Here is a 23,329-nt window from a genome sequence, read left to right as displayed (position 1 = left end):
TTGGGACTTGCTTGTTCTTTTCTGCATGTCTTCAATAAGGATTGAAAAAAAAAGCTCCTGTGAAATAACCCTGAATGAAAAATAAATTTGAATTCCAAAACGAGGCTTATTGTAGGCGAGCGTCTGTGACCTGGAGCACAGCGCGACCTCTCACCCTGACAGCAGCCCATGGGAAATAAAGCAACCGCCCACTTTATCCTCATCTTCTTCTCATCTGATGATCTGAAAGTCTCCTTTTCACCAAGAAAGCAATTTTAATGACTGCAATTGTTGTATTTGAGCAGGCGATTTGTGTGCATAAGATGATGCTGCTCTTTTATGTGAGCGCCTATGCCCGATATGCTAACTGAAGCAGCTTTCAGCGCAGCTCTCTCCGCCACAAACTGAATAGGTAGTTTTAAGGCTCTTTGAAAAGAAGATAGTTGTTTGAACTTTGAACTGTTAACACTCCCTTCCTTTTTTACGCCTCCCTTGCTTTTCCTCCATTAGAAAAACAGGACTTAAATACTTTGGCTGAAGTATTTGAATACAGACATCTTCTTCAGGAAATCTTGTCTCGCGCTCATGCCGGGTTTTTTTGGTCTTTCCAGTCACCCTGTGTGAACTTGTACAGAGGCAAACTTGTGACAGCGATGGTGTTTTAAGACTATAAGTACAGTGACATGTAAAAAATATTGTGCTGCCTGGCTCTCTGAAGCCACTGTGGTGTCTACACTGAAGAATCACAGGAGGGGGTCGGCGATGGGCGGGGGACGGCTGGCCTGGCCTTCTGAGCACCCCTTGCCAGTTTTCTTCACTGCGGTCACCTGCCGGGTTTGTGCTGCGGCCGAGCCTCCTTCAGCCTTGGGAGCCAGAGTTGGAGTCGGGGGGTTCTCCTGTGCTGTGGGGGGAGGCGCGGCCCTTCATCTCCTGCCCCCACTCCCGGTGGCTGGACTCCTGCAGGCCCCGGCCGGTGGTCTCGATCGGCAGCGCGCAGGAGGCGATGGCGGCGAACAGGCAGCAGCAGCAGTACACTGACAGAGCCAGGTACACCGAGTACTCCAACATCACCTGCCGAACGAAGCCCAGGAACAAAGCAAACAGCAGATTTCTAATCTCCCCACGTTCTGACGCTGCGCTGTGGCTAAACTGCTGGGTGAGTGATACCTGAGCAACGAACGGCGTGATGAGAGCTCCCACTCTGGCCATTCCACTGCTCGTTCCCAAACCTAAAGCTCTGGTTGCTGTTGGGTAAACCTGCAGAGTTTACACACACAAATACACCAATTTACTTCACGCATGTCTGTAGACTGTGGACAGAAACCAGAGCAACCCTTATCATGTTTCATAGAAGCATATTAAATAGTGACCATCTTACCTCTGGAGTGTATACGTAGGCAGCCTGGAACCCTCCTGCAATAAAGGCTCTGGCGATGAATATCAGCACTGTCATGGAAGCTCTGGAACAGATGAGCCAACGTGAGGAAGTGTGGATGAGCAGAGGGTCCAGGTTTAATAAAATATTCAAATGTCTAATTATGGCAGCTCACCTCCCGACACAGCCGTAGAGGGGAATGATGCACAGAGAAAAGACAAGGAAACACAAAGCCATGGTCTTCCTCCTTCCCAACCGATCAATGGCCCACAGTGTCACCAGCAGTCCTACATTACATCAAGATAATTGATCATTTTCTACTCTCGCATCTTGTTTACTCAATATTGAAATCCGATTGTGACTTCAATCCACAGTAACTGATCAGATTACAGACAGAGTTTGATTTCCAGTCAAAGCAGTTAAAACGGGGATGGAGGTAATCTTGTTTGCTGCTTGAACGCGCTGGGAAATAGCTGAATCTCTATATCTTCATATCATTGCTAACACTGGGCATGTTTTCTACTTAAATGAAACTGCACAGGAATTTTTAATGAATTTAGTTTAGTAATTTGAGTATATGAGGAAAAAAATACATCACTTCATTTGCAATATTTACAAATTGAAAAAAACAAACATTCCTTCCTGATAAAAACCTAAATGGACGGAGTCACTGATAAGCTACAGTTATCAGGAGCAACAGGGAGAATCGTGGATGATGTGTGAAAGTGATCTGTACCTGGGAATTCAGATAGCGTCGTCCACAACAGGTCTTTATAGTCATCAGAATTCAGGTATTTACACTCTAAGCTGCATCGGAGCTCCTTCTTATTACCTTTGATCACTAGAGGGAGATATCAGACAACAAACATGGTAGTGCATGCCCAGCACTTCAGTCCCACTTCTTCTAATGCATTTCTTATGCTTTTTTTTTTTTCTTTAAACACTGCAGTTTTCCTCTAGCATTTGTAATTCTCCATCAGTATCTGACTTACTTCCACAAGCACCTCCTTCCTGGAATAACTCTGTGGTGAGCAGCACCAGTCCATAGTATGCAAAGGCATTTGCAAACCTGAAAACGAACAAAAATATGGGTGAAAACTACGCTCAGTTTAAAAAAGAAGGCTCAATGCACAACTTTGATAATAAATATTTACCAAATGAACCACAGCAAAACTGTTGTACAGCGAAAATGTGATGAAAACAGGTCTCCAATCTTCCCACGATCCTCCTATTTGTAAAGAACAAATGATAATGTGAGAGAGTTATTCTTGCATACTGGTTAATGTGTGAGTCCTGAGCAGACTGCACCTGTCTGGCAGCGATTAGTTTTCCCAGAGGCATCGGAGCGCCGTTCTCTGTGGCGATACGCTTCAGCGTGGCCAGAGCCTTCTCCTGATTTCCTGTCAGCACATCATATCGAGCGCTCTCCGGCAGCCACTGTTCCCAAACCCCAACACAAAAACAGCTTGTCTCCAGATAACACCGTCGACTGTTTTTGCTTTTTCTTCAAAGCTGACGCGAACGACACTCACAAAGCACAGGATCGCAAATATGAAAAGAGGAATGGTGGAAAGGCCGAGCAGCCAGCGCCAGCCCAGAGTGGGCATCACCATGATGGCTAAGAGAACCTCGAAGACGGTACCCAGAGCCCAAAAAATCTGCAACCGCAACAGAGGCAAGCTTAAAGAGGGAAACAATCTCAGTGTCAAAAATATATGAAATGAGACAGGAGTTCATACCTCAATCAGCAGGATGCACGTGGCTCGAGACTTCATTGGCAGAAATTCTGCATACAGTGTCACCCTTACAAATCAAAAAACACCGTTAAATCCAAACCGAAATTGCTGAATGATGCATTTGTGTGAATAAAGTGAAAGTCACTCACGACTGTGGTGCTCCTCCAATGCCAAAACCCACCAGAGCGCGGAGGAAAAGGATCCACCCATAAATCGGTGCAAATGCACTCAATAGGCCGTAGAACATCGTCCACAACACACTCATCTTCAGGCCCTGTGGGTGCAGACCATCGCAACAAAGCAAGCTGCTGAATAAATGCTGATGATTAGACGTCGTTCTTTATGCACAAATTATCTCCTTATCATGAATTCTTCCCTCCCAGTCCTGAATTCCACATTGAATTATTATAATTAAGATTGAGCTATTACAAGTCTGACAGAAATAAAAAAAAAACAAAAAACCATAGTTTTGTAAGTCTAAATTGGGCGTCATAATACTTACGGTCTTTCTTCCATATTTGTCAGATATGTTTCCCCAAAGGGAAGAGCTGATCATCATCCCAATGAAGACGGCCTGGATGAGTAAGTGATAAAAACGGATGCATGTCAGTAGGACTGGTCATGCTGCATCAAAACCAACAATATCGAATTGATGATAGTCACAGAAACTTGAATAAATACTTCTTAAACATTGGGATCAGCGTTGATTTGTGAAATTCTGCTTTACACTCCTCACAGGAACCCATACACTGACTGATTTCACTATATTATGACTCTTTTGCCACAACTAACACTTTATACTGTAGAATAGAATAGTCCTACTGAATATTGCATAGGTAGAATTTTAAAGCAATTAAAGAAGAAAATGTGAAATGGTGAACTCTGTCATTTTGATTAGTTTTACACATTTTAAGTTCATTCAACTCTCAAAAGTTAAAAAAAATACGAAATATTCTTCATCAGCACTACAGGGATGGCATTTGCAGGATCTTTCAATAAGTCCCCTAAAACGATATTTAACGTGACATTTAGTTAAAACATTTATTTGCTACTCATTTTCTCACCAACCCTCAAGTTTAAAACTTCCTCCTACACTTTGAATATAGTCTACATTAATTCACATCTTTTATAACTTTGAAGGTGAACACATTGAATGCTGTAACACAAATCTCAAGGCATAAAAAAGCGCTTGGACTTCAACTTGTCCACATGGTGCTGATTGTTTTACTACACTCACTGATGGAAACCATCACTGAGAATCTAATTACTAACTACCAGCATGATCACTTAGCACCCAGCAGGTAATATGGAAGCATTACCGATGTGAGCAGTGCCACCTCAAGGCTCGGTAACCTCCACTCACAGTGAAGCTGTGGCGCTAAGATGCTGAGGATCATCATTTCCATCGCGTCGGCCATCTGAGTAAAGACAGAGAAACTTAGTGAATCAGCCGTAGCTTGCGCTGACAGTGACAGCTGACTGAAATGTTTTTGATAAATGAAAGACCATTTCTCACCCATGATAGACCAGTGAGGATGGACAGTTTCCACTGAAATGTCCCGAAGCCTATGGCTTCTACGGCATCTTCTACCATGAAAGTGTCTGAAGGAAAGCAAAAGATATGAATTATAGGATGTCCGTACCAATCCAAATAAAGACTAATCATTTTAAAAACTAATTTGAGGGAGATGAAGTCCTGTAATACTGTACCGTCGGTGGGATTGGCAAACTCTCGAGGTACAGGAGCTGCCTCTGCAAGGGCCACAGACTCCAAGTCAGTCTGCTCTGCAACCCTGACGTCCTGCTCTCTATTCTCAGCATCCTCCTCTGAGCGTGTGCTCTCACCTGTGCGACGGAAGCGGACCACACTGCAGAATAAAGAAGACAGCATATATATATAGAGATATAAGAACACTGGAGGACAAGCTTATCTCCAGTGTGGCAGGTCAGAGGGGTTTTAGAGGATGGGAGCCAGAACAAAAGAAATGAGAGTCTGAGACTGTTGCCAGGGTGATGAGTTCTTTTTTTTTTTTCTCTCCTGGATGGGATTTTGTGAATGGGTGGTATTATATTTCACATGTACAAACCAAGGATGGTCAACTGACAGCTTAAAATAAAATTCCCTGTTTATCATCTGGCAAGCTTATGGAGGTGAAGTGCCTAAAGATGCACTACATTCCTGCAGATTACTGACACGACCTTCATCCACATCCAGATAATTGATAGTTTTACTTTGGATGAAAGGCTGAGAGAGAGCGAGGAGACTGCCAGGAGGCTTTAATCACTGTAATTACAAAGCATAGCCTACTTGCAATGGGAAGCATCATTGCTACAGAAGGGTTTGTGGGTTGTCCAAGGATGTGTTGTCTTTCACTGGAAAGCACCATAATTTTCATTCTTAGTCTGCATTTAAGTAAAGATGTGATTATCCAGAAGTGAGCAACTGTAAGTACTTCCTCAAAGATTTAACTTGTAAGTGCAGTGCACACCCCTTCACATCACTTTTTTTTAAAATACAGTTTTAGTCATCTTTGTTGTCATTATTTTTGTTATTTATATTTGAACAACTACCCAGCAAGACGTCCGATCTGGGCTTAAATAGGCCATCAACGTGCGACAGGGTTGTAATAAATCACATGTGGTACTGAGTCATGACAGCCAACACAAAAACAAATGTAGAGCGAAAAACTTACGAGCTCAGAAATCACAACAAATCCGTGCAATGTCAATATAAACCAGATAGTTTTCTTTGGGGAAAAAAAAAGAAATAGAGAAAAAGCTTCTCCGCCCTGCTGAGCTCGAGGGTGGGATGTTGATTTTATTTCTCCAGAATTCACAAATGACCCTTGGTACCAGACGTGGCTATGTGTTGTCCTTAACGCCTGCTGCTTTTGAGGAATGTCGGGCTATTTGCGGTCCGGGGAGCTAATCAAACTGGACGCGAAGCCGCGTGAGGGCGACGGCGTCGGCCGAACGTGCTGAAAATAGACAAACAAATCCTGAGGTCGGGGTGGTCTACTCACGGCAGCTGTCTCAGTTGGAACAGATCATCGTCCATTTTCGCTGTTTTCTCCAGGCCGGCTCTCCGTTTGGCCTCATCGCCGTTTACATTATTTCAGCACCGAGGAGAGCGACCAGCTCCGGGTGTGAGCCGGGAGCCAATGAGAAGCCGCGTGCGCACGGCCGCTGCGCCGCGAGACGCACGGAGAGGGAGCGCGGATCGGAGGAGCTCAGGAGGATCTCAGGGGGAGAGCTCAGTCAGGACGCACAGCGGGCTGGACTGATCGCCCACATCACTCTTCTCCAAGGTCCAACCGATAAGATGCCGGTCGTTAATTTATCAGGACGTTTAACTGAAGTCGCTCATCTTGGTATAAATGCAGGACCACTTGTGATGAGTGATATAGAAGAATAAACACTTATATCAGAAGCTTTTTAAAGTATTATTATTTTCCAACTATACATTTAGTTCCATTGCACGCAATAACTGGGCCACTGTAGGCTTTTCTGTGTGGAGTTTGCATGTTCTCCTCATGTGTGTGGGTTTCCTCCAAAAACATGCATGTAAGATTAAATGGCAACCCAAAATGCTCCTTGGTGTGAATAAAATGTGTGTGGTTGTCTACCTCTCTGCTTTAGCCCTGCGATTTAGTAGTGAACTGAACAGGGTGTGCCCTGCCCTCACACACAGCTGATTGGCTTTTGAACAGTAAGAAGTGGTACAGAAGATGGATGGATGTAATTTACCTAGCTTACATAAAATATGTATGTCCTAAGAGCATTTCTCACACAGTTAAGTAGCTGTATAGTCATTACACTATGGTCATTTCCATACAGCCATATTCAAATGGAATTTGAAAAACTAAACTTCTTAGCTTATTGACTCCTGCATGATGTGGTTATTCACATATAATCTCTTTTAGGTAATTTTCGTCCCATTCCTGGCATCTTGATCAAGGCCCTTCAGTCTGCAGCATCTGTCCATGGAATATATATATTTATATTTATGTTTATATATATATATATATATATATATATATATATATATATATATATATATATATATATATATATATATATATATATATATATATATATATATATATATATATATATATATATACGTGTGTGTGTGTGTTTGTTTTGTTTTGCGTGTTATGATGATAGTTTGATTTTCAATCATTTGAGCTGTTAAATTAATAATTACATGGTTATTCCTAAATGGGGTATGTGTCAGTCGGTTTTAGGTCGTTTCTGTGCCGTATTTGGTATTTTTTACTGTCTTGTATCTCATTAAGACCCCACCCCCCAAATCTCTTCCATGAAACAAACAGATGTTTATTCATGTCTTTTGAGGACATGTATTAATTTTCATGTTAGATGCAGAGACTGTATGTAAAAGAACAGGTTGAAACCAAGACCCTCGTCCCGGGGCCCACACACGTGTCAGCTGTGTCGTCACGTGTTATTTTATCCACCACAGACATGTACGCCACAAGCACGGAGGAGTCGGAACGCTCACAGTGTGACACATCAGTACGCACCTCAGAGGTTCCGACTACAAACACAGAACGGATGGCGGGGGTTCCCCGGAGAAAGAATCATGTGGTGCAGAGCAGAAAGTCCAAATAAGCTTGTTGGAGATTTCCTTGGCACTGGACCCGTAATCAGGTAAAACCTCTCCACCTGGCCGGTTTGGGCCGGGCTGTGCGCACCTGGCCGAGGAGGTGAAGGGGGTCGGGCTAAAACATGCGCAGACAGCACAGACTCACCGTGTGGTTAAACGTTACTATACGAGACAGACATGTCATAAGATATGTCAGACACGGAGACACTGCTACAGGTTTTAGTTTTATTTTAAAACAGCTGCTTGGATGTTGATGTATGGAGGAGCGGTAGTTCTCCGAGGGCAGCCTGGCCCTTCCTCTGTTGGTAAGTTAGCCTGAAGCTAGCTCCTGTGCTGTTGTTAGCAGGCTATGTTACCGGTAGCTTTTCTAGTTTGCTTGATAATTTTTAAAGATAGAAACTATCAAATAAACCAAGCCAGGGGCATGGTGGTAAACGGGTCAATCTTTAAACTCTGAAGTCACCTATGCGAGGATTGAGACTGATTGCTGTGCTGTTTTAGCCACAGATTAACAAGTAGTCCGCAGGTTAGTGGGTCACAGCATTAATTTGTTTTGGCTGGCGTGTTTTTTTTTTCCTGTCTTCTCTCAGGATACAGCCCAACGTAATCAGAAATGTTAATACCAATAGTAGGTTAAAATATTTGAAAAAACATAATTTCACTTAAATCTACACTTGTACATTCACTGTCAAACTGTTAACTTGTCACCTACAGCTGAGTAATCCACAAATGTTTGTTTAAAGCAATGTTTCAGGATAGACACTTTGTTTTTAAGGGTTTCTGTATTTGTATTCGCACGTGACAGTTTAAAGTTTGTAGATGAGCAGCATAAAAAGCACTCCAAATATCTCTCAGAAAATCAGATATTCATTATGAAGGCATTCGTTGCAACTTCACTGTTTGCAAAAGAAATCTTGCTAATTATTTCCAGCCTATCCCATTAATGAGAATTACTTTCATGAAATGACCAATAATATAGCAAATGCTTCAATTTGGCATTTTTTATATTGCAACAAGTATTTCCCTAAAATGAAATGGATTCTTAATACTGTCATCAATAAGCACTCTTCTCCAAATTACTAATCTCTCTATCCTCTGCGATTAGAAAAATAGGAGTTGAAAGCATCTGTTGACAATATAATTTCATCAGGCTGCAAATAAACAAAATGGTCAAGAAAAGGCAAGGTACACCAGATAATGCCTGACATTTGGGACTCAGAAACAGAAGGCACAGTCTAAAGGTCTGAGAAAGAGATCAAGAACTGACCCGCGGACACAAATATCTGATGGCTTGTTTGAAGTTATTTGCAGTTCTCTTAAAGTGTGTTTCATGATAGAATTTCCCATTTCAAAGTGATCAAACTGTCAGTAAGTGTGGCTGCAACTTGTCCCGAAAAGGTGTCAGGAAGCCTGTCAACGGTGACGATATTGAGGAGTGTTCACCAATCAGCGAGGAAGTACTAAACTGCTGCAGGTCAATGTTTGATATTTAACTAAAAGTGCTTTAGCATTGAGAATGACTGCAGGTGATATTTGTGGAGGCATGCAGCTCTACTATGCTTCAACACGAGTCGTGTCTTTCAGAAACAAGATGATAAAAAACTGGGGCGTGATTGGCGGGATAGCCGCTGCGTTTGCAGCTGGAGTGTACGTTTTGTGGGGCCCATTCACTGAGAGAAAGAAGAGAAAGAGAGGTAAGGATCTGTCTGCTCATGTGATGCACTCATCTGACATTATATACAGAGTATGGTGATTGTACTGCGCTTTCACTTAAAATGCACCGTGTCCTCTCAGGTATGGTTCCAGGTCTGTTGAACTTGGGCAACACCTGCTTCCTCAATTCCTTGCTTCAGGGTTTGGCAGCATGTCCGTCTTTCATCAAGTGGCTGGAGAAGTTTTCAGGCTTGCCTTCAATCCAGTCGTGCAAAGACAACCAGCTGTCCACAACGCTGCTCCAGCTCCTCAGAGGTGCCTCCAGCAGTCTGCTGTTAAAGATTAAGTTTAGAGGTCAGTTTTTATTGATTTTAATTTATCACACTGAAGTGGTTTGTTCACCAACAGCTTTGTCCAGTGAGGATCCCGGAGAGGAAGACGTGCTTGATGCTGGATGTGTCCTGGATGTCCTCAGACTGTACCGATGGCACATCAGCTCCTTTGAAGAGCAGGTTTGTCACTCAAACAAATTGGTAGATTTTTACTTAAAAAAAAAAAATGCTGCTCTGGATACTGTGTGATATACGTAGTTGCTTCATGAAAGTGTAACAGTTTGGTGTTCTTGGTCTCAGGATGCCCATGAACTTTTCCATGTTCTTACATCTTCCCTGGAGGAGGAGCGAGACCGACAGCCTAAAGTCACACATTTGTTTGACATGCAGTCGCTGGAGGCAAGATGACCTTTTCCTACCATTACCTCCTGCACTTAAATCTTACATTTTGCACAAATGTAATCTACATCTAGCTCAGACTGCTGCATAATTTGATGCACGTTCTGAAAGAAAAACGGGTGATGGGCATATTTCTTTTGGCTCTGAATATCACTTCAGCACTTTTGATCACATGCCTGAGGTTTGCCAACAGCTTGAGCTTGTGTTGTTAATTTGGTGCTTTTTCTGTTTGTGCTTTCAGAGTCTTCCTGATCATGATGAGAAAACTATGACCTGCAGAAGTCGAGGTAGGAACGCAAAGAAGGTTGCCTTAATTAAAAAAAAAAAAAAAAAGGCGGGGGGGGGGGGGGGGGGGGGGTTCATTTGTGTTCATTTCTCCCTTTGTTTTGGCAGCTCCTCTTCATCCAATACCAAGCTTGTGGAAGTTTCAGCATCCTTTCCATGGTCGTTTAACAAGCAACATGTCCTGCAAGCGCTGCGAACTACAGGTGAGTTTTTCTTTTCACACCACAAATTAATTTGTGCAATTACGCTGTAGAGGTGATTTATCTTTATTGTGCGTTTCTCTAGAGTCCAGTGCGGTATGATTCATTTGAAAGCCTCTCCCTCTCCATCCCTCTGCCTCAGTGGGTAAGAACATGAGCTTCAACACCACAAGAGCTCCACCGTTACATCAGGTTCTTACTGGAGGAAAATATACGTCTGTTCTCAGGGTCGACTGATCTCTTTGGACCAGTGTCTGCAGCATTTTATCTCCTCTGAAACCATTAAAGAAGTGGAGTGTGAAAACTGCACTAAGGTACATTTATAACTGTGTTTTAATCCTTTCAAACGCTTCACTGGAAATCTACTAAATGATTTTTGTTTTGTCTTGCCATCTGCTTCTGGTTATTCTTTTTTCCAGCTTCAACAAGATACCACAATAAATGGACAAATTCTTGAGAGCCAGAGAACAACATTTGTTAAGCAACTAAAACTGGGGAAGGTAACTGTTTTCATATTGTTGCTGTAGAATAAATATGAAACTGATGTGTTATTGTATGTTTGGAGGTTCCTGTTCAACTGAAGCTTTAGTTTTAATCAATTTGACAACAATATAGAAATGAGTGAAGTTTTTTCTTTGAGTGAAGCCTGTTTTTAATTCTGATTTTTTTTTTTTTTTTTTTTTTTTTTTTTTTGTAGCTCCCTCAATGCCTCTGCATCCATTTACAAAGACTAACGTGGTCCAGCGAAGGAACCCCCATCAAGCGGCAGGAACACGTGCAGTTCTCAGAGTATCTATCCATGGACCGCTACAAACACAATCTCTCCGCTCAGCGCGCTCCTCAGGTCCGATGTGCCTCAAAGAGCATCAAGGCCGAACATCTTGACGACTCCATGGAGAAACTAACTGCCAACGGCACCAGTATGTAGCATTTCCTGTGTCTCTATCAGCCGGCTTTATGCTCTCTGTTGCGTTTGCCATGCGGAATACAGCCGGTTGTATTTTCTCCTCCAGATGCAGCACATCACAACAACAACAAACCGTTTTCCAATGGAACCTGCTCCTCTGTCTTTCTTCACTCTCCTGGTGTGAACCAACAGCTCGGTCTGTCGTGTGACTACAGGTAAACTCACCACAAGCACTTCATGAAGTCAGACTTTTCAACTTTGAGTTTATGTGAAAGCCCTTTTTAAATGCCATATGTATAAAAAATTTTGCTGTAAATGTTCATTTGAATGAGCCTCTGTCAAGGGCGTCCGTTCCTCTGATTGCTAAGCTTCCTGGTGGAGTTTGAGCGACTGCTGCGCTGTTGACGGCGATCGTCTCCTCATGGTGGCGTCTGTTCTTGCAGCTCCACCGAGTACCTTTTCCAGCTCACGGCTGTGCTGGTTCACCACGGCGACATGCACTCGGGACACTTCGTCACGTACCGCCGCAGCCCCGCCTCCCCGCGCTGCCCGTCGGCGTTCAGCGCCCAGTGGCTCTGGGTGTCGGACGACTCCGTGCGTAAAGCCAGCCTGCAGGAGGTGCTGTCTTCCAACGCGTACATGCTCTTCTACGAGCGCGTCCGGAGGCCCAGCCTCAGCCTGCACTCAGAGGAGTAAGTGGGAAGCTCACGACCTGGAGGCATTACTGACTTCTGCCTTTCCGGCAGCACTAACAGGAGGCTTTTGTTAACCATGAGGCCAGGGAGGAAAGCCATCCAAGAACTAGGAACACTCATGGATCGCCTCAACACGCTGGAAGTCAGCGTGACGTTGCGAACCTTTTCGAAGCTGCTCTTATCACAGGAGGCCCCCCCCGATCCCAAAGATAACAGACCTGCAGGATTTATCTTCGACCGCGTCAGCTGCTCCACCCATCTAACAACCTCCGTAACGTCACAGTTTGGTTGATAAGCAGGAGCATGGGACGGCACAAAGTGGACCACGGGAGAAACCCTGAAGTACACCGTTCATGTCTGAAGCTTCTGTCATTTAGTTGAAGCTGTAGCAAGTATCGATTCAGTTCTGTTGGATTTTTAGGACGCTTCACTATCAGATACATTTCAAATACTGTATTTTAAGTTGCTCCTGTTACCACGTCCGCTCCCTGTACATTAGACACCAGAGTAGCCGTGTAGGACTTCTCGGATGTTATTTAAGAATTGTTACATATTATGAAAAATCTAAAGAGTTGTATTTTTCTGCATCTGTTTCAACTAATTTGCCTCCTCATGCCTAGCAGTGTTAGGAAAACAGTGTATTGGAACTAATCTCTCAACAGTTGAGCTTGTGGATTTGATAGTTTGCTTTTCCCCAATCATCTCTACACTGTCATGGTCTTGCGGAGCTAGTTGTGATTCAAGTGCCAAGTTATTTTTATGATCGACATTTTTAATGAAACCGCCAGTGCTACAAATAATGTGAGCATCCAGCAACAACCCCCCCGCCTCTGGAAATATCAAGATATGGGTGTGAAATAGATCACCTGTAATCTGTCCTTTGATAAACCTTGAATGTGGCTACAAATTATCCTGAATATTTTTGATCCTGTGTAACTGATGACTGCTGTTTTCCTACTGAGATGATCCGGTGCAGAGCCTGCTCATGGTTTGTTTGCACTAATGTATATTCATGTGAGATTGTTTGTATTTGTGCAATTTGTGATTGTTTTCAGATAATAAAAAAAATAAAGATTTTCATTTTAAATGTGTCACAAATTATTTCAAGCCTTTTACTTTTTTAAAGGAAAGTACAAGAAGCAATTGGAACATAGGATTATCAGGCTTGGAGGCTTTTCTGCGTTTAGTCTGCATGTTCTACCAGAGCGAGTGTTTTCCCTACTGAATCTGGTTTTGTCCCCATCCAAGACTGTACGTGAACTAATGTATTTTCATTGAATGTTATTTTAATGGCAACAAAACAAACGGCTTTGCAAGAACAGAAATATGATACAATATTGTTTTTTTGAATGCTCTGAACATGAACTCTACTTCAGTGTCACAGATTTCAGATACGCCCAGATGCACGTTGTGGGCGGAAATATTCCTCACTATCCTAAACTTAGACCTCAGCCCGGTAGAGTCCCTGCTGTCACTTCTTGCGGTCCAGCAGGATGCGTCTGAAGGTGAGATTGATGCGTGGCAGGAGGATCTTCTTGCGAACAGGAAGGCTGTGGTACCAGAAGGTGTTGGTCGGTGGGTTCATGAGGAGGAGGCTGCCGTGGGCCAGCTCCAGCTTCACTGGCTCGATCTGCCGGCGGCTCTGTTTCCCTCGAGCGTCTCTGTGTCTGAAGATGAAGTCTCTGGCTGCTCCCAAAGAGACGGAGGCGATTGGGGAGCGAGGGTCGAGCTCCCTCTCGTCATCACGATGCTCACCCATGTGATCCTGTCCATCTTTATACCTGAGGCAAAAACACACGGTTATAGCTGGGAAACTTCTCCCAAGCTGTGTTTCCTCTCGGGTTGTTTCTCACCTGTTGACCAAGACGAAGTTGAACGACTGTCCTGTTGTTTTAGTGACTGCATTTCGAATGTTTTCCAAGGTTGAAGTCCATGGGCAGGCTGAACGAGCCACTCCAGAATAAGTATAAGTTAAACCTGCATCTCCATATGTTGCCTGCTTCCTTGGTATGTTGTGCAACTTTCCAAACACATGCACCTTTGACTCTTCTCCTGCCAAAACAAAATAATTGTTCAGTTACATTGCAGCATTCCATCGGAACTTTACAATAAAAGCATTAATGCTTTACCTGACGCATACACAACTTCCTCCTCCAACTTTTTAAAGAGGTGGTCTGCTTCTTCCTTCGAGAAGAGCAATGCATAATCAAGGTCCAATCCCTCTGCCTCTATTTTTTGCCAGGGAATGGGATCAGAGAACTCTCCAGAAGCTGCAGCCTCATCTTCCTCTTCTTCCAAGTCTCCACTGGTATCTCTCTCTGGTTTAATCCTCTTCCAGGGACTTCTTTTTGGTGCATCATTGATGCAGGAGCGTTTTTGTCCTTTAACCACAAACTTTTCCATCTCAGTGTGCCTGCTGTTGGCATCACTCAGAGGAATTTAGTTTTAGGACATCATACAGCTAGAGGAGAGAAGGAGTAGCAAAAAAATTAAAAACATACATATAGAGGACATGCAAACTTTGTACAGGCAGATCAAACCTGGCCTCAACAGTCCAACAACTTCAATAAATGCGATTTATTTTCTGTTGAACTTTGGTGGCTGTGTTCCAGTCCTAACCCCAAGTTTTATAAAGCGGTGCAGAAAATGAACGGATTGGAAAAACACTTTCTCAAATAAAATTAGATAGTACTGATGGTTTGCATTGCTTATCTGTCACACTCTTTATCCTGAGTAGTTTGATTTAAAGGTTAAACTTAGATATCGGTATATAAAGGGCAAAAAAATTCAATTATCGAGTAACTGTTTCAAAAAATATAGAGAACACTGAAAATTAAGTAGATAAATACATCATGTTCCTCACAATCTGAATCCTGTTAGCAGCTGCAATGAACAGCTGACAGGTTGGTCTTGAACGCCACCTGGCTCATTAACATATCCGCTGACGTCACCGAGTTTGGGCGCGAAGTGTTTAATTCCCACTTGGACACTTCAGAGGAGTCCACTGCAGCTTCACTCCGATTTTACACATTTAGCTACCTCGTCTGTTTCAACGCAGTCCACCGGCAGACTGTCTTTCCGCAGGATGATTGGACAGAAAACCATCAGCTCGTTTTTTTCGCCCGTTTCCAAAAAGAGGAGTTTGAATGAGTTGAACGACAATAAGGAGGATGTTAACGACACGGTGAGTAGCTGCGCTCCTTCAAACACTGGGGTTTTTTACTGATAGAAAGAAGTGTCAAGCGTAATGCTTCAGTAGTTGTTTTATTAGACACTTTTTTAAATTCGCGTGTTTGGTACGCTGTGAGAATTTCCCGCGAAACCTCCAACGTGATCCAAGCTGCGTTCACGGACTCTCCGACTTCTCGATTGTTAGCAAACGCAGTGCGAAGCGAGCATGTTTCCACCGATCCGTAAACAGTTCCTGCAGCTACTCTCACCCCGGGTTGCACGCTTCTCACCTGCGCTTCGTTTTGCACAATATACCAAAATTTTACAGAAGAAGCAGAAGTCCAGTGCGGAGGACCCGGAGCCCTGTAGCCCGTCTAAGACGCCTCTGTCCCCGGAGCAGCTGGACCGGATCGCCCGCAACAAGAGAGCGGCGCTGGAGAAACTAGCCTTGGCTCAGACTCCGCCTGGGTTTGGAGAAACTTGGAGAGAGTCTCTGTCGGCTGAGTTTGGAAAAGGCTACTTCAAACAGGTGAGAGGATGAGGTGCGGTTGTCGTCGCTGGTGTTCAGAGCTGTTTTGGTAACCCCGCCTCTCTCCAACACAGTTGACGAGTTTTGTCAGCGAGGAGAGGAAACGCCACACCGTGTACCCGCCTGCAGACCAGGTCTTCACCTGGACACAGATGTGTGACATCCGAGATGTGAGTTCAGCCTCAGCTGGCCATCAGTACAACATGAACAGCAGGAAACTAAAAATACTCTGAAAATCCTGTGTTTCTAATGTGGTGAGAGATACCTAATGCTCCCGTGTCCAAATTGTGTTTCCTCAATTGTTTTTAAATTTCTAGTTCACATAATACTTCCCCTTCCTTAATTTTAAAGAAACGTCTCTACTTCCAGGTCAAAGTGGTGATTCTGGGCCAGGATCCGTATCACGGTCCAAACCAGGCCCACGGATTGTGCTTCAGTGTCAAAAGACCTGTACCTCCCCCACCCAGGTTTGAAAACTTGAAGCTTTCCATTTCTCCATTCATCTCTCTTTAGTGACTGATTGCTATCAAAATCCAATCTCCACCTTCTGATTTCCACATGCATTTTTTGCGTTTGCTTCCAGCTTGGAGAACATGTACAAAGAACTGGCCTCAGACATTGAAGGCTTCCAGCACCCTGGACATGGTGACCTGACTGGGTGGGCCAAACAAGGTGCTCTGCTGGGAATAAAAATGCATGTGTTGAATGTTGCCACAGTTGTACAACAAGAAGAGATCCATTTTTCTGCCATTAACAGACCTGTTGCTGTAACCTTGCTCCACAGGCGTGCTGTTGCTCAATGCTGTGTTGACCGTCAGAGCGCACCAGGCCAACTCCCACAAAGATAGAGGCTGGGAGACGTTCACCGACGCCGTCGTGCAGTGGCTCAGCAAAAACCAGGAGGGACTTGTGTTCATGCTGTGGGGATCATATGCTCAGAAAAAAGGAGCTGCTATAAACCGGGTGGGTCTACCATTTTGTTTTCTTGCAAATATTTTCTGACAAGCCTCCTCATGTCTTTCTGTGTTGTGTCTGATTACAGAAACACCACCACATCCTGCAGGCTGTGCATCCTTCTCCACTGTCTGCTCATCGTGGCTTTTTTGGCTGCAGGCACTTCTCAAAGGCCAACGAGCTCCTCCAGAAATCTGGAAAATCACCTGTGGACTGGAAGGCACTTTAAGTTGTCCTACATGTTAATTTTTCTAGCATGTAACGACAGACATCAACCCATCCATAAGCTATGTCATAGCAATCATATGTTCTACTTTCTGCTAACTACAAGTGTTCATGTTTGCAGTTTGTTCTATTCTGACTTTTTTTTTTCAAACTCTTTGTTGTAAATATGGTTGTGTACACTTTTATGGCACATTAAAGTTGTTTTTCTACTTTTGTACTGAAATCTTGTGACTTTAAATGTGGTTCCTTTCAGTGTTTTGAGGGCTCAGTGTGAAATATAAATCAAGTTTTAAAAAAAACATGATTTTTAAAAAAATGGCTGCTACTTTTACTTGATTTTTTTCTAGGTATACTTAGAGGATCTGCAAAGTGAAATCTGAGTCACAAGAAAACGCAGTACTCAGAGTAAATTATACTTTCTCACACTGTCTTTAAACATGAAACCGCAGCTACATTAAACTAATCAGAGACACAGTTATATATGAAACCACTATAAGGTCTGTTGAGCAAATGTTTATTACAGCTTTAAAAACTGAAATAGTCTCTTAAAATTATTAGTCATTTTTAAATGACAACTGGATCAATTGTTGAGGGTTATCCTGTGACCTACGGGTAAAGGCAGAATACACTCTGGGCAGGTTGCTAGTCCATAACAGGGCAAACAGATGGACAAACGCACAAACATTCACACTTCCATTTAGAGTTATGAATTAAGCTCACGTACATGTTTTTGGACTGTGGGGAGATAAAGATTACTGTCCTGTTATTTATGCTGAATAAAATGGTGTAATTCACACATGGGTTGACCAGCATTATCAGGAGCTGTTCTGGGCAAAAAATATCTTCCATTTCACCAAGTCGATTAAAAGCAATTTCTTTCATTGTTTTTTTACACTTTGTGGTTCATTTATATAATCATTCAGTAAATACTTTTTTCTTCCATATTATTATGAAAAACCACACAGTGAAGTCGCGCTGTGACGTCGCCCTACAGGCGTGACTCCGTCGCTTGACGTGATGACGTCAGCAGGAAGCGGTGCGGGTGGGTCCCTCTCTTAGCACCCCGTCAGTGGCGCTTTGGCGGTGATGTCTCTGTGGTTAAAGAAGAAGTAACACTATGCCTGTAGCCAGCGTGCCTGTCCGGGACGTCTCCGTGCATACCCGTCTGCTCCAGCAGTATCTGCACCTCCTGAAGAAATACCCCATCCTCACCAAGTCTGTGACCAGGTGTGTGTGTGTGTGTGTGTGCTGCTGGTTCACTGTGACCCAAACAACAGGGAACACAGTGACAGTACTGTAAATCCATCTGCGCTAAGTTTAGTAAGTTGTGAAACTGGTGGTCTGTCCAGTGGGCTGCTGTTGTGACTGTCTGAGTTAATGGATGCATTTTAGTGTGTTGTTTTCTTGTGCAGACCGCAGACAGGCTTGTTGTCACAGCACTGTGCTCTCAGCCAATCAGCCTCTGCCTGGAAAACCTCCCCTGACAAGTTCATTGCACTGAGCTTTAGTGTGTACCTGTTGCACACTGACAAAGTGTGTGTGTGTGTGTGTCTGTGTGTCATTTTCAGTGGCATCCTCTCTGCACTAGGAAATCTTCTGTCTCAGGTTTTAGAGCGAAGAAAAAAGGCCAGAAATGGATCAACAGTCGGTGAGATCGATGCAGCCGGAGCCACACGCTATGCCATTTATGGGTGAGTATTCAACAAGAGCGAAATGATACTTTATTGATCGCCTTGGAGAAATTCCACACATGCATTTATCTCATCCTGTTCATGCTTTAACCACACATGCTAGAAGTGCATCCATAGATGTAAATCTCACAATGGAAACCTTTCTCCCACCACAGGCTGTTTATAACGGGACCCGTCAGCCATGTCTTCTATCAGCTGATGGAGGTGTGGATGCCCACCACAGACCCGTACTGTATCATTAAACGTCTCCTCCTGGATCGGCTCTTTTTCGCCCCTGGCTTTTTGCTCCTCTTCTACTTTGTTATGAACATTCTGGAGGTGGGTCCTCTCAGGAATACACCATCACACTAAAGAAGAACAACACTGATTTACTATTAAATGTCCACAGTAGGTTTTAGGAGACATGTTTAAATAAAAAATCAAGGTGTGTGCAGGAGAGTCTCAGACTTAAAGGCCAGAGAACCAAAGCAAAAAGCTTGAAAAAAGGTTTCTATCAAATTTTCTCCATTGTAGTCTTAACCTCAACTACTGAAAAGATACACTTATCTAAAAAGAATGAGGAAAAAAATTTGAAACAATGTTTCTACATTTTTCTCTTGCTATTTGCTACTTTGATAATTTTGTGCTTCACAGTCAGTAACTCAACTGTGTTTATTGTTGCGAGTGTTTTCAGATATTTGAATATAAATCAGTTTTACATGAAACTGTCACAAGAAATAAGATATCACATTATCCTCCTTTTCTTTATCTGAAAGAAACATGTTTGTTTTCCTGAGAAAGCTAGTTGTAAATTAACTTTATTTCAAACATGTAAAAAAAAGGCAACAAGTGAACATACAGAAAAAGAAAGAAAGGAAAAAAGTGTCAAACTATTTTCTTTGACACTTTTTTAAAGGCTTTAAAATGATGAGCTACGTTCACTCATTTGCGCACACACACACACACACACACACACACACACACACATATGTTTGTACTTATATCGTTGTGAGGACACTCATTGACATAATGCATTTCCTAGCCCCTTACCCTTACCTTACCCTAACCATCAAAAATAAATGCCTAACCCTAACCTATGCCCTAAACCTAACCTAAACCCAATTCTAACCCTAAATCAAAAACCAAGTCTTAACCCTCAAAAAGGCCAAAAAAGGCCTTTTGAAAAGTGAGGACCGGCAAAAATGTCCTCACTTTGCAAAAACGTCCTCACTCTGTTGGTGAAATACGAATTTTGGTCCTTACTTTTGGGTATGTACAAGAACACACACACACACACACACACACACACACACACACACACACACACACACACACACACACACACACACACACACACACACCTTCCAAACAGCATTTTGACACTGTGTGGCAAAATACTCGCACAGTAATCTCTAACTGTGCTCTATGCTACTGGACAAACTAGTGAAGAGGTGTTTTTATCCAGATATCTTGGCATATTTGGTGCATTGTTGGCCAACTGTTTCTCAGGTGGTAGAGTAGGTTGTCTCAATCAACGTCTCCACCAGTACCGGTGCGATCCTGACATCCTGCCTTATGGAGCACTATTGTGGATCTTGCTGGTTTTTTGCCCCACACTCCCACACCGTTACTTATATCCACATATTACTAAATATAACATGTTTTCCTTTTTTTCCCCTCACTGTCCTCAGGCTAAAGGATGGGGAGACTTTGAGAAAAAGATGAGAAACAGCTACTGGACTGCTCTGAAAATGAACTGGAAAGTGTGGACCCCCTTCCAGTTTATAAATATCAACTTTGTGCCCGTTCAGGTTTGTAACTCTCAGGCAGCCTGGTGAGTCACACCATAATGGCATTCATTCAAGGTTGTTTTTTCCCGTTTGTGTTTTCAGTTCAGAGTGCTGTTTGCCAACATGGTTGCCTTATTTTGGTATGCCTACCTTGCATCGGTGAGAAAGTGACGCTGAGAGAGTTCATCGCCGGAAACAAACATGAAGTAAACTGTTCCTGAGTGCCACGGAACTTGGATAACACAACCTGGACGTTTACTGTATTTCTGTGAGCGTGTCTCAAATGCGACATTCAACACAGGATTTCCTGATTACTCAAATTGTGGCAACAAAAGAGGAAATCAAAAGATGTTTGTGCTAAAATACTAAAATCATAAGTCTTGAATTACATCGATAAGATCTTGTCTGATAAATAAAAGAATTACATGTTTTTTAGACATTCAGTGCTAAAGCAAGCCTCTCATTTCTACTGGTTATAATCTGTAGCAGACATGTGACTTCTGGACTGACAAATGACAGGAAAAGTCATGTTGATTCAGGCAATATTTTATTACAACATTTGTCATAACAAAATTATAACGTGCTTTTTGTACACATTAACAGGTGCCACATTTTGTAATACACAAGAGGAATGTGCTGGTTTATTTGTTCAAAATCAAACTGCTAATAAATAAATGACACTGATTGTTATCAAAGTAGATTATTTACACTGTGGGTGTGAACCGTGCTGGAGTCCTCAGCCTCCCCTCAGGCGGAAGGTCAGGTAGATGGTGCTGTGCTCCTGGACGTTGTAGTCTGCCAGCAGTCTCCCGTCCTGCATCTCCTTCCCCTCATGGATCAGCCTCTGCTGGCTCGCCTGGACTCCCTCCCGGGCTTGCACCTTGGCCTTGAAACCGGTCACGGTCTCGTCGGGGCGGATATCGTAGGTGGTCGTTTGGCCCCTCTCGTTTTTGAGGAACACCTGGATGGTGGTGGGCTGGACGACCAGCAGAGACACCTGGGAGCCGGACTGCAGGCCGTAGTCACACAGCCGCTTGTTGCCGTCGCCGAGGGTCGTTCTGTGGCCGTTTTCAAAGACCAGCCTCTGGCTCATCGGGGAGATGTTCAGAGCTTGATGGATGAGTTGTTTCAGGGAGCTGACAGTGTCCTGAGGATTGACTGTCAGGCTGCGCGTCGTCCCGTTCAGCATTTTAATGATCAATTCCATGATCCAAAAATCTGAAATAAATGAGCAGAAAAAAATTATAATCCACAAAAGACAAATGGAAAAAAAAAATGTATATATGTATATATATAGTCAGCAACTTTGCTAAAACAAGCTTACCGTTTTGATGACTTTTCTGAGTGGAAGAGAAAGTTCTGGAAGTCTCCGGAAAGTCTCGAGGAAAAGCGTCCTGCGATGCAGAGAGATGCTGTGCTGCGGATTTCTGATCGCTTCTGTTTATATCCAGTCTGTCTGCCTCAGCTCAGCTGGAGTAATCACGCCCACTCTCCTAAGATTCGTTTTCCCTCTCAGGCTGAATAACTTTCGGTTTCCATTCTCCAAACTAAGAACTCGGTCCTGCAGAGTCACCAGCAGGTTCGCATGTTTGAGTCCAAAACAAAACAGTCTCAGGAGGATTTATTCTTCACTTTCTACACCCCCAAAATATATTTCATCAGTGTTCATTTGTTAGCTGCTTGTTTCATTGGATGAGCATTAAAACTGCCAGTGATAAGGGGCTTCACTTTTTGTTTTTATAAAACATTTTAAAAACATTTCACACGGTCCAAGGAGCGACAGTGACGTCATTGCGTCATTACGTCAGGTGAGCTCACAATCTGATTAGTTTTGTTTATTGAACAAGGAAGCAAATCAGAAAGTATTTTGATTTGACTTTGGGTATTGAAACTATGAAAACGAAAGATAACTCATGTACATAAACAGCAATGCGCTGATTCATTTATTTGCAGCATTTATCTAAGATTCAATAGATAGTGCTTGCGCAATGTGTATCAAAAAGGAAAGTACCTTCAATTCAATTGTTTCCTGTGCCTGATGCAACAATGTGTAAACTGTTTTCAACGGTTGGAGCTCCTTTAGACCAGTGGCTCACAATTTGGGTTTCAGCGCCCATTTCAGGGGCTCTCAGAAGGAACAAATCCCCAGGGTTTTATCTACTTTGAGGATGTAAAAACAAATAGCACATGTAAAAAAAAAAAGAAAGAAATCAAACACCTTCTATAATCTTATACAGACCTGAAAAACCACCCATTGCTGAAATGTGGCTATAGCTTACCACAGATGGGTCAGGGATCATGTTCGGTCCATGGGCAAAGCCTGTAATCCTGAGATGCTATCTTGGCCCTGCATAGTAAGAATCACAAAGCTGCATGTTTGATTCCCCATCTTCCCCGATCCACATGTCACAATGTCAAGACACTGAACCCCAAACTGCTCCAAATATTTGGCTTGAACACCTTACATGGCAGCTGGCTCCATGGGTGTGTGTGTGCCTGAATATGTGTGTGAATGTGATTAACAGTGTAGAGCGCTTTGGGAACTGCTCAAGCGGTGGAAAAGTGCTATATAAGTGAAATCCATTTACAGTGGCTTCCCACTGCTCTTTAGGGATGTGTTGAATGCAGAGGCTGCCGGGATTTCACTGTAATGCTGTGTATGTGAGGGGAAATAAAGGAACACAATCCCAAATTTCATTGAACACCCTTTGTTTTGTGTGTATGAAGATATGTTTGAGACAGAGGGCTGGAAAAGGTTGCTTTCACAACAATGTTTTTGGTCTCTTCCATGGAGGGCCATGA

The 23,329-nt window shown here is 43.2% G+C and overlaps 6 protein-coding genes across 8 annotated transcripts; 3 read left to right on the top strand and 3 right to left on the bottom strand.

Moving 5' to 3' along the window:
- Positions 1-537: 537 nt before the first annotated feature.
- On the bottom strand, positions 538-6,226 carry svopa (SV2 related protein a). Of its 2 annotated transcripts, XM_030104771.1 has the most exons (16): positions 6,114-6,226; positions 4,801-4,958; positions 4,607-4,692; positions 4,410-4,508; positions 3,593-3,664; positions 3,240-3,364; positions 3,094-3,157; positions 2,887-3,012; positions 2,663-2,791; positions 2,509-2,582; positions 2,347-2,423; positions 2,091-2,195; positions 1,530-1,641; positions 1,358-1,439; positions 1,147-1,236; positions 538-1,050 (listed from the first exon to the last, which is right to left on the bottom strand). In XM_030104771.1, exons 1-16 carry the CDS (start codon positions 6,146-6,148, stop codon positions 838-840), a joined length of 1,647 nt encoding a protein of 548 aa, XP_029960631.1. In that variant the 5' UTR covers positions 6,149-6,226; the 3' UTR covers positions 538-837. The 2 variants fall into 2 exon arrangements, with proteins under 2 accessions (XP_029960631.1, XP_029960630.1); XM_030104770.1 differs by having other exon boundaries at positions 4,607-4,958.
- Positions 6,227-7,611: 1,385 nt separating this feature from the next.
- Positions 7,612-13,269, top strand: usp30 (ubiquitin specific peptidase 30). Its single transcript, XM_030104772.1, has 13 exons — positions 7,612-7,761; positions 9,302-9,411; positions 9,512-9,685; positions 9,779-9,882; positions 10,003-10,101; positions 10,343-10,388; positions 10,495-10,589; positions 10,672-10,731; positions 10,814-10,900; positions 11,006-11,086; positions 11,284-11,506; positions 11,600-11,710; positions 11,939-13,269. The coding sequence occupies exons 1-13, from the start codon at positions 7,694-7,696 to the stop codon at positions 12,187-12,189; spliced, it is 1,509 nt and encodes a 502-aa protein (XP_029960632.1). The 5' UTR covers positions 7,612-7,693; the 3' UTR covers positions 12,190-13,269.
- A 193-nt stretch (positions 13,270-13,462) lies between these two features.
- alkbh2 (alkB homolog 2, alpha-ketoglutarate dependent dioxygenase) lies at positions 13,463-15,787 on the bottom strand. Its single transcript, XM_030105775.1, has 4 exons — positions 15,650-15,787; positions 14,318-14,649; positions 14,042-14,240; positions 13,463-13,969 (listed from the first exon to the last, which is right to left on the bottom strand). Exons 2-4 carry the CDS (start codon positions 14,589-14,591, stop codon positions 13,660-13,662), a joined length of 783 nt encoding a protein of 260 aa, XP_029961635.1. The 5' UTR covers positions 14,592-14,649; positions 15,650-15,787; the 3' UTR covers positions 13,463-13,659.
- Positions 15,190-17,198, top strand: unga (uracil DNA glycosylase a). Of its 2 annotated transcripts, XM_030105774.1 has the most exons (7): positions 15,190-15,372; positions 15,688-15,888; positions 15,963-16,058; positions 16,258-16,355; positions 16,472-16,560; positions 16,673-16,851; positions 16,931-17,198. In XM_030105774.1, the coding sequence occupies exons 1-7, from the start codon at positions 15,274-15,276 to the stop codon at positions 17,069-17,071; spliced, it is 903 nt and encodes a 300-aa protein (XP_029961634.1). In that variant the 5' UTR covers positions 15,190-15,273; the 3' UTR covers positions 17,072-17,198. The 2 variants fall into 2 exon arrangements, with proteins under 2 accessions (XP_029961634.1, XP_029961633.1); XM_030105773.1 differs by lacking the exon at positions 15,190-15,372 and having other exon boundaries at positions 15,586-15,888.
- A 901-nt stretch (positions 17,199-18,099) lies between these two features.
- Positions 18,100-21,218, top strand: pxmp2 (peroxisomal membrane protein 2). Its single transcript, XM_030105769.1, has 5 exons — positions 18,100-18,294; positions 18,636-18,758; positions 18,914-19,076; positions 20,429-20,548; positions 20,630-21,218. Exons 1-5 carry the CDS (start codon positions 18,185-18,187, stop codon positions 20,696-20,698), a joined length of 585 nt encoding a protein of 194 aa, XP_029961629.1. The 5' UTR covers positions 18,100-18,184; the 3' UTR covers positions 20,699-21,218.
- On the bottom strand, positions 21,058-22,004 carry isg15 (ISG15 ubiquitin like modifier). Its single transcript, XM_030105771.1, has 2 exons — positions 21,852-22,004; positions 21,058-21,745 (listed from the first exon to the last, which is right to left on the bottom strand). The coding sequence occupies exon 2, from the start codon at positions 21,732-21,734 to the stop codon at positions 21,264-21,266; it is 471 nt and encodes a 156-aa protein (XP_029961631.1). The 5' UTR covers positions 21,735-21,745; positions 21,852-22,004; the 3' UTR covers positions 21,058-21,263.
- Positions 22,005-23,329: the final 1,325 nt, after the last annotated feature.

The sequence above is a fragment of the Salarias fasciatus genome, chromosome 12 (assembly GCF_902148845.1).
Source record: "Salarias fasciatus chromosome 12, fSalaFa1.1, whole genome shotgun sequence".
In the NCBI taxonomy this organism is placed as follows: Eukaryota; Metazoa; Chordata; class Actinopteri; order Blenniiformes; family Blenniidae; genus Salarias; species Salarias fasciatus.
The sequence above is the reverse complement of the archived record's forward strand: the minus strand, read 5'-3'. Positions and strand labels throughout refer to the sequence as shown.

What these genes read in the sequence shown, in the direction of transcription:
- alkbh2 (XM_030105775.1), bottom strand. Translation starts at nt 14,591, where the DNA reads ATGGAAAAGTTTGTGGTTAAAGGACAAAAACGCTCCTGCATCAATGAT. An exon ending in GGAAGTTGTGTATGCGTCAG is followed by an intron (nt 14,241 to 14,317) that starts GTAAAGCATTAA and finishes TTGTTTTGGCAG; the next exon opens with GAGAAGAGTCAAAGGTGCAT. An exon ending in AACTTCGTCTTGGTCAACAG is followed by an intron (nt 13,970 to 14,041) that starts GTGAGAAACAAC and finishes TTTTTGCCTCAG; the next exon opens with GTATAAAGATGGACAGGATC.
- pxmp2 (XM_030105769.1), top strand. Translation starts at nt 18,185, where the DNA reads ATGCCTGTAGCCAGCGTGCCTGTCCGGGACGTCTCCGTGCATACCCGT. An exon ending in TTGTTATGAACATTCTGGAG is followed by an intron (nt 19,077 to 20,428) that starts GTGGGTCCTCTC and finishes CACTGTCCTCAG; the next exon opens with GCTAAAGGATGGGGAGACTT. An exon ending in TCAACTTTGTGCCCGTTCAG is followed by an intron (nt 20,549 to 20,629) that starts GTTTGTAACTCT and finishes TTGTGTTTTCAG; the next exon opens with TTCAGAGTGCTGTTTGCCAA.
- svopa (XM_030104770.1), bottom strand. Translation starts at nt 6,148, where the DNA reads ATGGACGATGATCTGTTCCAACTGAGACAGCTGCC. An exon ending in GGAAGGAGGTGCTTGTGGAA is followed by an intron (nt 2,196 to 2,346) that starts GTAAGTCAGATA and finishes ATCTCCCTCTAG; the next exon opens with TGATCAAAGGTAATAAGAAG. An exon ending in CCTACGTATACACTCCAGAG is followed by an intron (nt 1,237 to 1,357) that starts GTAAGATGGTCA and finishes TAAACTCTGCAG; the next exon opens with GTTTACCCAACAGCAACCAG.
- usp30 (XM_030104772.1), top strand. Translation starts at nt 7,694, where the DNA reads ATGTGGTGCAGAGCAGAAAGTCCAAATAAGCTTGTTGGAGATTTCCTT. An exon ending in AGTGTGAAAACTGCACTAAG is followed by an intron (nt 10,901 to 11,005) that starts GTACATTTATAA and finishes TCTTTTTTCCAG; the next exon opens with CTTCAACAAGATACCACAAT. An exon ending in ACTAACTGCCAACGGCACCA is followed by an intron (nt 11,507 to 11,599) that starts GTATGTAGCATT and finishes TTTCTCCTCCAG; the next exon opens with ATGCAGCACATCACAACAAC.
- isg15 (XM_030105771.1), bottom strand. Translation starts at nt 21,734, where the DNA reads ATGGAATTGATCATTAAAATGCTGAACGGGACGACGCGCAGCCTGACA.
- unga (XM_030105773.1), top strand. Translation starts at nt 15,586, where the DNA reads ATGTTTCCACCGATCCGTAAACAGTTCCTGCAGCTACTCTCACCCCGG. An exon ending in AGATGTGTGACATCCGAGAT is followed by an intron (nt 16,059 to 16,257) that starts GTGAGTTCAGCC and finishes CTCTACTTCCAG; the next exon opens with GTCAAAGTGGTGATTCTGGG. An exon ending in AAGGAGCTGCTATAAACCGG is followed by an intron (nt 16,852 to 16,930) that starts GTGGGTCTACCA and finishes GTCTGATTACAG; the next exon opens with AAACACCACCACATCCTGCA.